The sequence below is a fragment of the Peromyscus eremicus genome, chromosome 9 (assembly GCF_949786415.1).
Source record: "Peromyscus eremicus chromosome 9, PerEre_H2_v1, whole genome shotgun sequence".
Taxonomy (NCBI): Eukaryota; Metazoa; Chordata; class Mammalia; order Rodentia; family Cricetidae; genus Peromyscus; species Peromyscus eremicus.
In genome coordinates this window covers 77,966,650-77,978,127 of record NC_081425.1, presented here as the reverse complement: position 1 = coordinate 77,978,127, position 11,478 = coordinate 77,966,650, and the positions used below count along the sequence as shown (strand labels likewise).

At 47.9% G+C, this 11,478-nt stretch overlaps 1 protein-coding gene across 1 annotated transcript; it reads right to left on the bottom strand.

The window, feature by feature from the left end:
• Nucleotides 1-538: 538 nt before the first annotated feature.
• Plau (plasminogen activator, urokinase) lies at nucleotides 539-7,556 on the bottom strand. The gene is made up of 11 exons (XM_059274518.1): nucleotides 7,458-7,556; nucleotides 7,058-7,148; nucleotides 6,562-6,592; nucleotides 6,319-6,426; nucleotides 5,538-5,712; nucleotides 5,068-5,159; nucleotides 4,688-4,910; nucleotides 4,332-4,480; nucleotides 3,598-3,738; nucleotides 3,157-3,305; nucleotides 539-1,601 (listed from the first exon to the last, which is right to left on the bottom strand). Exons 2-11 carry the CDS (start codon nucleotides 7,112-7,114, stop codon nucleotides 1,425-1,427), a joined length of 1,302 nt encoding a protein of 433 aa, XP_059130501.1. The 5' UTR covers nucleotides 7,115-7,148; nucleotides 7,458-7,556; the 3' UTR covers nucleotides 539-1,424.
• Between the last annotated feature and the right edge of the window lie 3,922 nt (nucleotides 7,557-11,478).

Genomic DNA, 11,478 nt, shown 5'->3' with positions numbered 1-11,478 from the left:
TTTTTGTAAGATTTACTTTTAATTTTGTGTATGTGTCTATGGATGCTGGTGCTTACAGAGGCCAGAGGAATTACAAGCGGTTGTCAGACACCTGAAGTGGGGGCAGGGAAGCAACCTCCAGTTCTCTGCAGGAACAGATGCACAAGTACTCTCAACCTCGTGGCCATATCTTCAGTACTCACACTGCTATTTTGTTTGCATCAGCTTTTTCTTTTCTTTCTTTGTGGATTTTTTTTTTCCTTTTAGACAATGTCTTGCTATGTAGCCTAGCTGACCTTGAAATCATTATGTAGTCTAGGCTGACCTTGAGTTCACATCAATCTCTATTATCTTTCAGGTTTACTGAAGGCATGGACTACCACACTGGCTTGGACCAACAGTTTTCCCTCATCCAAGCATTCTTGTCCAGAAGAGCCTAAGCATGTCCCAAATGATGCTAAGATGCACATCACCTTCTTTATTCCTTCTTCTGCTGCCCCCCCCCACTTCCCTTACAAAGAACCACGGAGGAACCAGAATCTTCAGAAAAATCACATTTTATTGATCACCTTTATTCAGAATTATAAAAATAGATATAAATAAAATAGCAGAACATAATTATTAAATATTAAGTACATAAGAGTGGTCCTTACCCCACCCAGTGAGGATTGCATGACCAGGCTAATAAGTAAAAAAGATAACTGGCCAAGAAGTGGACATCTATGTAAAAAGTGAAACAGACATTTAGTGCTGGTCACGGGTCACGCCCGAGAATGATACATTCACGTGGAGCATCACATGGAAGACTGAGAGGTCCCAGCATCACAGTCCAGAGTTTAGGGAAATGCCTAGACTTGCGTTAGACACAGGAATACACCAGCTTTTGCTCAGGCTTACGCCCACAGCCTGTGCACAGTGAACAAACATACACACATGTGTATTTGCTGGTCCATTCGTGGAATGCTAGAGCCATTCCCTCAAGCCGTTAGTGTCTCTACCCCTCAAACTACTGTTCTCACACTGGACAAGCCCCTCACAACACTTCAGCTGTTACACTTCCTAATTGGGAAATCATTTCTTTCCCAACAGCAGACCTCATGAATGACCCGTTAGGGGAACCAACTCTCCCCCTACACTTGCACAGGAGACGTTTTTACAACTGTAGATGGGCTTTAGTCCAGGAAAACACAACTGCTGATCAATATCATCCTGAGTCAGGACCAACTTTCCACCCTGGTCAGGGGGTCTGGGTGGCCAGCACCCAGGCCTGTGTCTGAGGGTAAAACTGTTGGCACTTACCCTGCTGGGCAGCACAAGCAAACAGTACGGAGTCTGTCCTTCTCAACTCTTCCCTACATTTGATAGAGAGGACCCTGCTGCAGAGGTGACGGGCAACATGGAAGGGAGTGGTCCATCTGTTTCTCTCCTCCGCTACCTGGTGGCCATCAGAAGGCTAGGCCATTCTTTTCTCCAATGTGGGCTTGGATCCAGTTCAGGAAGTAGGAGACCCTCGTGTAGACACCTGGCTTGTTTTTCATTGCACATCCACGGCCCCAGCTCACAATCCCACTCAGAGTTGGGCGGCCATTGACGTCACAGACGAGAGGTCCTCCAGAGTCTCCCTGGGAAGCCAAAGAAAAGAGGTGAGTTCTGGGAGACACGAGGAAAGGGCCACCACCACTCAGCCACGCCTAAGATAACAGGGAGAGGTCACTTGAATCAGAGACCTTGGCAACTCCTTGTTTTACAACCTATGGAGTGTAAAACATCTACCCAGCATCTGCCGGCCACTGTTCAACCCCCTTTCCCAGACCCTGCCATTCCTCACCTTGGAACACCGCATGCTCAGTCTCAGTTTTGTTCTTTCAACTGAAACATGCTTCTCTTTTCCCTCCGTCTCTTTTTTTTTTTTTTTTTTTTTGTTTGTTTTGTTTTGTTTTGTTTTTGAGACAGGGTTTCTCTGTGTTGTTTTGGTACCTGTCCTGAATCTCACTCTGCAGACCAGGCTGGCCTCAAATTCACAGAGATCCACCTGGCTCTGCCTCCCAAGTGCTGGGATTAAAGGCGTGTGCCACCACCGCCCGGCTTCCTTCCATCTCTCCATTTACCACGTCATATTCTCTTTAAGGGTTCTCCTCTCTTTCCTAATGCCTGATCTTTTGTAATTCCCAGTGAACAGATCCTGAACAATGAATTAGAGAATCATATTGATCTCACTTGTTCTTAGCCAAAGGCCCAGGAGTGATGTGAATAGTATTTATCTGTTTTGTTGGTGCTGTTTGTTTCTGTTTTGGAGACTGAGACAGCATCTCATGATCCTATGTATTCCAGGCTAGCTTTGGACTCACTATGTAGCTGAAGACATTGTTTCTGTTTTGGAGACTGAGACAGCATCTCATGATCCTATGTATTCCAGGCTAGCTTTGGACTCACTATGTAGCTGAAGACATTGTTTCTGTTTTGGAGACTGAGACAGCGTCTCATGATCCTATGTATTCCAGGCTAGCTTTGGACTCACTATGTAGCTGAAGAAGCAACTTGGGAACTTCTGATGCCGATCCCCTCAAGAGCTAATGCTGTAGGTGTGGGTCATTCCACCCAGTGCTGGGGATTGGATCCAGGGCTTCATTCATGCTGGGTAAGCACCCCACCAACTAAGCTATGCCTCCAGACTGTTGGTTTTTGTTATGGTCTCCATTCCCTGACTGGAGGATTGAACTCAGGACTTTGAGAATACTAAGCAAGTGCTGTACCACTGAGCGAGGCACCCATTCGTTTTTGTTGTTGTCTTTTTTTTTTTAATTTCTCCTTATTTTTACTTGAGAAAGGGTTTTGCTATGTAGCACAGATCTTGAATTCTCACTATGTAGCTTAGGCTGGCCTTGAACTCATGATCCTTCCCTCTCAGCTTCCAAAGTGCTAGGAATGCTGAGGTTATAGGTGTGTTCCATCATGCTTGGCTTTTTTTTTTTAATGGTCTTTGTCTTTTAGTCTAAAGTGTGTAGCACAGGCTCACGCCAATTGTTTGAAGCTGTAAGGATTGGCATAAGCTTCCAAAGATCTAAGTCCTTGATTCTTAGGATGCTGGCTGGAAAGAAACTCCACAGAGCTGTCAGATCAAATCCAAGAGCTGTGGGGAGCTTGGGGGTGGTGAAAAGGGATGCTTGGGAGTCTCACCTGGCAGGTGTCTGTTTCCCACTGTGGGTCAGCAGCACACAGCATTTTATAAGTGATTTCTGAGCCATAGTAGTGGGGCTGCATACACTGTTCATGGGAAATAAGCTTCACAACAGACATTTTCAGGTTCTTTGGGTAGAGATAGTCAGCTGGATAGAGGAAATAAATGTTTGTGTTACGATGTGTCTATGAATGAGACTCTCTCCAAAGATGAAGATAAAAAATACATCCCATGTATGGAAACCCCTTATTTTTTTTTTATTCTAATCTAGCCTTTACTCCACCCATAACTGTTCATCCCATTTGACTTGGTTGCCCATTGCTTCCGACTCTATCCCTGGACCTACTGTGCTCCCATCCCTGTCTCCACAGTGTTCCTGTGGTAGTCTGCTACATCTGCTTCTGGACCATAACACGCCCCCAGCTTCAACTGTCACTTACAGTCATGCTCGTTTCCGAAGCCAGTGATCTCACAGTCTGAACCAAACTGGGCATCACCAAACCTTGGGGGCAGGCAAATGGTCTGTATGGACCTGGATGGCTGTGCACAGTGGCCTGTGCTGGTACGTATCTTCAGCAATGCTGGAGAAAAGAAAGGTCAAAGGGAAAATATTATCACCTACCAGGTCATGTGGTCATCATCTCTCCCCTCCAAAAGCTACAGCACTGATCTATAATCAGGGCACTAGAGTCAGAGGGTATCCAAGAGCGGCTGCTGGTATCTTGTTGCCCAGAAGCCTCCCCTGCCACATTCGCCAAATGCTTTATTTCAGCTGATGACGAATATTCAGGCAGCCAGAGCTACCATGTACAGCTGAACAGGTTGTTTCCTGCTGAGGGAGCTGAGCTGAAATCCAGCCAAGGATTTCTATATTCTGATATAGACAGAAGCATCCACCCTCCTCCACACAAACAGGGCATTCCCAGCCTACACCATATGCCAACAGGGTTCTTTCCACTCAGAAGAGGCTACCTGTTGGGGAAACTCAAGGTCTCTACAGAGGAGTACTACACCCCTCGGTTGCTCGTGTATTTCACTCTGAACTCTCCCCACCCGTTGTCATCCAAAGCCGGAACCTCAAGTCCCCCCAACAATTTCTGTCACTACTTTGGACTTTTGTTGGACCCCTCTTTTGCTGGCTATCACCTTTCCAGTAACGAAGTTTTCTGCTCACCAATATCATTGTGGTGGGCCAGGCTGTCAGCACGGTAGCCCTTATGCAAGATGAGCTGCTCCACCTCAAACTTCATCTCTCCAGGATTATAGGAGTTCCGCCTTGACTGGCCCAGGTAGACGACATAGTCTTCTTTCTTTGGGTTATTACTGTGAGAAACGAGACACGTCAGCATGCTCTCATGAATCCCTGTTACTTCCTCCTCTCCATCACAGAGACCTCAGAGTGCTATGTGTACCTAAGGCCACAAGCTGCATCAAGAGAGGCTTGGTGGGAGACTTCCACTGGAGGGAGAAAGAGACATGTGTGGGATGGGAAGGAAGGGTCAGAGAGAAGAGACAAAGGGATGTACTTACATGAAGCAATGCGTGGCGCTGGCCACCCAGCAAGGACTGATGAGGCTGCCACCACAAATGAAGGTGGGAGGGCTTTCTCCCCGGTTCTTCCTGTAGATAGCTGCAAACCAGGGCTGGTTCTCAACAACAGTGAATTCTCCCCCAACGATCTTGAAGCGGGGCCTTAGAGCCTTCTGGCCACACTGGAACCCTTGTTGATCTGGAGAAGAAGAGGGCCTTTTGTCTAGAAAAGAAAGAGGCACATGTTTTGGGGAGAAGCAAAGGGCAAAGACTCCCACTGAGGCAGACCTCACGTCTCATCCCTCCGGTAGTGGCAGAAGGGGCCATATGAGTTTGTCTCTTTCCACCCCAACATCACATGAGCAGCCAGTGATACTCACTAACAGAGCAGTCAGGCACCATGCATTCGTGGACAAACTGCTTTAGGCCAATCTGCACATAGCACCAGGGTCGCCTCTGGTTGTCAGGGTTCCTGGTAACATGAAGGGACAGGAATGTCATTCCAACCCCAAATGCCTTCTCTATATCCTCCCTTCCAGGGAATGCTCAACCAGATACCTGGATTCTTGTGCCATTATACCAGGGGCTGGTAGTATAGGTTTCTAAGAGGCCACAGGGTCTGGGGGAGCGTTTTGTTTAGTTTTATTTTAATGTGCATGGGCGTTTCCTGTATTTATGTCTGTGCATGCCTGGTGCCCGTCAAGGCCAGAGGAGGGTATCAGATCCTCTGGAACTGGAGTTACACACTGTTGTGAGCTGCCATGTGGATGCTGGGAATCGAACCTAGGTCCTCTGGAAGCCACCTCTCCAGCCCCCACAGGAAGGACTCTTGGTATTCGTCTCCACCTACCTGCAGTAATTGTGTTTCCCCAGGCCTAGGCTGAGAGCGTCAGGTCTGTGGGCGTGGTAGGCTTTCTGAAGGACAGTAGGGGAGTTCCAGGCCAGACAGGGCCGGCCTTTGGTGTCACTGTTGGCCTTGCCCCGGTAAGACTGACCATTTCCATGATAGCAGGTTTTTGACGTATCTACAAATGATTTGAGGATTACAGAATATTAGAAAAAGGAGGAAGTTTGGACAGGTATTTCAGAGGTCACATGGTTTCAGACCCAGCAGGTAGCACGAGGAAGAACCTCCTTCCCATTTGTGTAGCCATTGCTTTATGAGACTCCATGTTCCTAACTCCTAACTTCGGCCTGTTTGTTGTTGTTGTTGTTGTTTATTTTATGTGCATAGGTGTTTTTCCTACGTGCGTATCCGTGCACCACGTGCATAACCGGAAGAGGCCAGATGAGGGCATTGGGTGCCTGGGACTGGAGTTGCAGATGGTTGTGACCCACCACGTAGGTGTTAAGAATTGAACTACAGGCCATCTGGGAGAGCAGCCAGTGTTCTTAATCATGGAGCCATCTCTCTAGCTGCGCCTCACCCACTTTTTGAGACACGGTCTTGAGACCTTGTAGCCCAGGCTAGGCCTAATCTTACTATCCTGCTTCTGTCTCCCAAGTGCTGGGCTTACAGACCTACACCACCAGGCCCAGCTTCTGCCTGCTTCTGCATCCCACCCATCTTTCCCTGTTCTGAAATCTCCGGGCCTCCCCTCCTTCCCAGTGAAGAGTTCAAATTCCCATACCTATCTCACAGTGCTCCCCTTGGAATTTCTTCGGGCAGCTGCATCGGCGAATGTTGGAGAAATACTTGTAGGACACACACACTCCTCCGTTCTGACAGCCACAGTTTGCTAGCAAATGCAAAAGTGGGGTAAACAAGGGTCAAGGGGGAGCCAGCCTCCCAGCAGGGACAGGGAGGGTTTGCCTCCTATGGTTTTCCAAGATGTCTGTGAAGTCAACTATTGTGCAAGGCGGGAGATACTCACATTCATCAGAAGCTCCAACTGCATGGAGACCCTGCAAGAGATGAAGGTGGGGGGTCACCAGAGGTGACATACTCTAGGGACAAGCAGGCCCCAACTCAAAATCCATTCTCCCCTCCAGTGGTATTCATTCTCTCTCTCTCTCTCTCTCTCATCCTCTCCCTACCCCACCCCTGTCTCTCTCTCCCCTTTCTGTTTATTTCTGGCCAGTTCTCCAAACGAAGGCCCTGGGTTTCCAGCATCCAGACATGGACTGCCTCAAGCAAACCTCACACATACCAGGTGCCCTTGGGCTAAGGTAGTCCCAGGGACTTCTTCCTCCCTTGCCATATAGTGCAAACCTCTTTGGTGCTCAAGCCCTCCACTGACACCTTGTCCTATTTCCCTGGCGTCTGGACCTGCTATGGACGCCTACGGACTCCAGCTCCCTGTCCAGCCCCTCTTTTCCCCTGATGCTGCTTAGGGGTCCCGCAAGCCCCTTCCTGAGAAAACCACTCACTTCAGAGTCGTTCACCACCAAGGCGCAGAGGAGCAGGCATGCCAGCCAGACTTTCATGGTAGCGAGGCTGGGCTCTAGACAGCAAGCAGTTCTGCAAAGGAAGGAGAAGTCAGGGCAAGAAGCAGAGCAGCTTGAAGGTGGCAGTGTTACTGCAGTTCAAGGGAAGAAGCTCCAGGTCCCATGCGAGGCGCAAGCCAGTAGTGACCAAGCAACCCAGGCTCCGCAGTCTCTCCCCTCTGCGGGCTCTGGACCCGCACGCACAGCAGCATGGACCCACACGCGAAGGGCTGGAGTGGTGACCTCGCTCACAGTCCGGCCGGCTAAGGTAGGGGGAAGGGAGGTGTGCGGGAGCCCTGGCTGCCTCATCCCGCCAGGCTTGCTTCAGACCAACAGCACTCACCGGTGACTGCAACGGAAGGAAGGGCGCCGGCAGACAGGCAAGGACAGGATTGATGACTGACCCAGCGCTCTGACGCTCCAGGCTCAGCTCCGCGCCGCTTGCCCTTTATTAAGGCCCGCCCGAGCTCTGGCCCCGCCCATCTCGATGGAGAGCGGCACGCCCTCCCTTTTCCTTTCCCTACATCCTCCCGCCACTGGACCGCGCTTGCTTCCCCGACTTTGTAGGGGGTCACAGGATCCCCAGAGGAGCGAACTAACGCAGTCTGGACCGAGGGATCCAAAAGGCGTGTACATTCTTCCCTTCTTTCGTTGACCTAGCGTGGCCCCAGTGCAGCGTGGAGAGGGCGCTCCAGACGCCAGCTCTCGGATCTCAATCCTCTTCCCTAGTGGCTCAATCAGTTCTTCTCCCACCTGTCCATCTTTGACTCTTACCTGCCTAGGACACTTATTCAGATGTCTCATGGAGGGGTATAACTTGCAGTTCTTATACGGCAAAAACAAAGGCTCCCATATGTCAAATCCTGGGTCCCCAAATGTCGCTAACACAACCAGTGAATCAGAAGACAAAACGGCTTTGTAATCATAAGGGAGTATAATAGTGTCATCAGCAGGGGAAAGGCAAGGTCAGATTTTATTCAGATTTCTTCTTCCTTTAAGGCCAGTCTTTGAAAGATGGTTTTAGAAATCACAATGGCGCATGCCTTTAATCCAGACACTAGGGAGGTAGAGGCAGGCAGATCTCTGTGAGTTCGAGGCCAGCCTGGTCTAGAGTTCCAGGGCAGCCAGAGCTGCACAGAGAAACCCTGTCTCTGAAAACAAAAAATCAAAAACAAAAACAAACCTGATAATGAACAATCCATTTATTTGTGTGGGAAAGAATACAGTCAATATAGACTGTACAACAGGACTGAGTGTGTATCTCAGTGGTACTGTGTTTACCCCCTCAACCACGAAAACAAATAAACAATCACGGGGTGTATGTGGGGGGGTGGGGGACACGACTCTTACTAATGTGAACAGTAAACTGTAAACGTATAGAAAAAGCAGCAGGGTAGTCAGCCCTTGTTAATGTGGGCCATAAACTGTGGAACAGTGGGAGTGTCCGCTCTCCCCTTGTAGTGGAGGAGCTGTGGGTCAGGAGGACAAGATGAAAGGAATGCTTATTTTTCACTCAATGCTATTTCTTTCACACTGTTTTTAAAACTTTAAACACATCCCTGTATCAGCCATTCCAAAAAGATAATTGCACATTTTAAATGCATTTGTATTCAGCATTCTGTGTTAGCATAGGGCATTATTATATGAAGATAAAAACCATTGTTGATCAAACAAGATAGGCTTCCAGAAAGACAGGTCATGTGTAAATGACTCCTGCATCTTGAGGACAAAGCCGCATACACGCATGCACGCACGCACGTACGCACGTATGCGCTCACGCACATGTGCACACACCCCTCAGGCACAGTTGGAAGTGCACAGGAAGGATTCCAAGGTTCAGTCACCTTCACTTCTGCCCTGGTATCAGAGACAAGGACTTGTGGCCATTGTGATGCTCCTTTTGTGGAAGAGAGGGAGCAAGTCCTCATAATTCATCAGGGCCCACGCCTTGCTTTATTTCCCTGAGCCTAAGCCTGTTGGGTTTTACTACCTTGCACATGGAACCTTGGGAAAGAGCACCAGGAGTTGGAAGGGGGAGGATGCTTTACTACACCCGAGTCAGAGGTCCCAGGATGCCAGCCACTGGATGGGGAAGCGCACATTAACTATCCAGCTTTGGGTAGGCAGGTGACCATCCTTCTTCAGAATCTGTTTTCCTGGGCAGACGAGCTGCCAGCAGCCCATAGGACCACTGAGTCAGAGATTCCATAGGCTCCAAAAGGTAACTTGCTACTTCCTTTAGAAGACTGTGGTCAGTTTTGTTTAGATTTCAGAAGCCATTAATTGTAAATAAGCATGTTCAAAATGTAAACAGAGATGTTACAGCCTTGAGGACTTACCCCGAAACTCTAGTTTTATACTAGGAAATTCCCAGCAGGCTATCGTGATTCACGTTGCTCCCCCAACAGTTCTCATGACTCCGAATTACTTGGCTGGAGGCTGTCATGCTGATTCTTTGAGAGCAGGGTGACCTCATTTCCTCTTGGACAAACAGAGACCGTTATGAGGTGGGACAGGCCCTTGCTCCTTCCTCTGCCACATCCTCACCTGGACAAACAACCCCAGGGCCTCCGACTCTTCAATTCTTCCCAGAACTGCCATCCTCCGGCTAAGCTTCAGACTCTGACATCTTTGATTACTTTGGGTGCAGTCTGTGCTATACTTTCAGTTCTTTGGGGGCAAAGAACACATGTTATGTATCCACCTCTCTCTCATCATTTGCTACATGTCGTAACCACAGAGGTGCTTTCTTGTGAATGCAGAACAGAATAGGAACAGAGGGCTTTGGGGTGTCCCGAAAGTTCGGTGTCTCTCTCTGCATGTATTATACTACACATTCATGACTAACTCCAGGACACCAATAAAGCACAGGCGTTTCATTAAGGAAAGAGATTAAAGCTCTTCCTCTTGCAGTCTTTTAACCAAGAGTGAGTCCAGACTTGAATTCTCTACTGCACGATCTCTCTGTCTTGTGCCCTGTCTGTTGCGTGAGTCTGAATCTGTGCCTGCCTGAAGGCTGTCTTGTGAATTTGTTTGTCCCCAGATCTGTGTGTGTCTATCCTTATGTGTGTCTGTCTGTCGTGTGAGCTGTGTGTGTGACCGGTGGGAGTGGTGTCTGTCTGTTCTGGGTGTACTGTATGTGTCTCTCTGTGTGAGTGGTGCTCGTGTGTCTCTAACAAAGGGCTTTGCTTTGTATTTATTGAACAGCATAGAAAGCATTACTTTGGGGCGGGGGGATGAGATCATTTACAGAAATCTTTAACACAGTTTTACAAGGGATTAATACACCAGCTCCAACTGATCCCAACAAACATCATTGTTTTTCAATCAATATCCATAAATAGTTGCTCTCAACCTTTATGGTAGATTTTTAGGAAGTTGCTTTCAATTTTAGTATTTGCTGCTTTCAAGAAATGATTCATATGCATTATCTGGGTCAGGGCATGGAAGAGTATATAACTAAGTTCACGGCTGTGAACTAGGTTGTAAAAGTTATCTGCGTGGGAAATCCAAGACGAATAAATTTGATTGTTATATTGTTCTGTCTCTCTCTGTGTCTGTCTGTCTCTCTCTCTCTCCAGAGTAAATAGTATAGGCTTACATCCTTTTTTGTCTAGTAGTTCTGTCTTGTGCTTAAAGACATTTTCAGATAAATCATTCTCTGTCCGGATCAGAACTGCCCTGTGACAAACACTGGAATTGTTATTCTCACTCTGCAGATAAGGAAAATATGGCAAAAAGATAACACATAGTTGATGGGCGATGAGGGCAGTACTAGGATCCAGGTACTCTCTCCCATGCTCCTGTGCTGTGTGTCCCCCTGTCCAGAAAGAGGCAGGATTCTGTGAAAAGAAGAGCCAGGTAATTAAAATGTTCAGGTAGGTGGTATGAAACATTCCAGCTCAGGTGTTTGTCTCAAGCCTTTCCATTTATTCTGGAGACCTCCTTCCAGAAACACTATTTTTTATTTTTATTTTTTATTAGGATGCCCAAACTATAATGCAAATTACTTGCTAGTCTGAATTCCAGGAACTTCCTTTGTGGTCTAAACTGAAGTTTCTGTTGGGAACGAGAAATAAGGAAGTAAATGCATATGGTTTCATTATTTTCTTGATTCCAAGAGGGAAGTCTCCAACACTGGCCTTTGTATCTCAGTAGTCTAGACCTCCTGAATCAGATGAGGCAACACAGACTAATGGAGGAGCTCTTCTGTAGCCCTGGTTTTAAAAGAGTGGGCAGATGCAGGTTACAGGTGTACAGTGAGCAGAGTGTCTAAACCTAGCCTGGCTTCTCACAGCCAGGAAAATGAGCCCTGAAAGCTTTTGTTTGGGTTTGGGTTTTTTGTTTGTTTTGTGTTTTTGGTC

Coding starts and splice junctions, on each gene's coding strand:
- Plau (XM_059274518.1), bottom strand. CDS start 7,114: ATGAAAGTCTGGCTGGCATGCCTGCTCCTCTGCGCCTTGGTGGTGAAC. Junction 5,160..5,537: donor GGGAAACACAATTACTGCAG/GTAGGTGGAGAC, acceptor TCATGTTACCAG/GAACCCTGACAACCAGAGGC. Junction 1,602..3,156: donor GGGAAACAGACACCTGCCAG/GTGAGACTCCCA, acceptor TTGGCTTCCCAG/GGAGACTCTGGAGGACCTCT.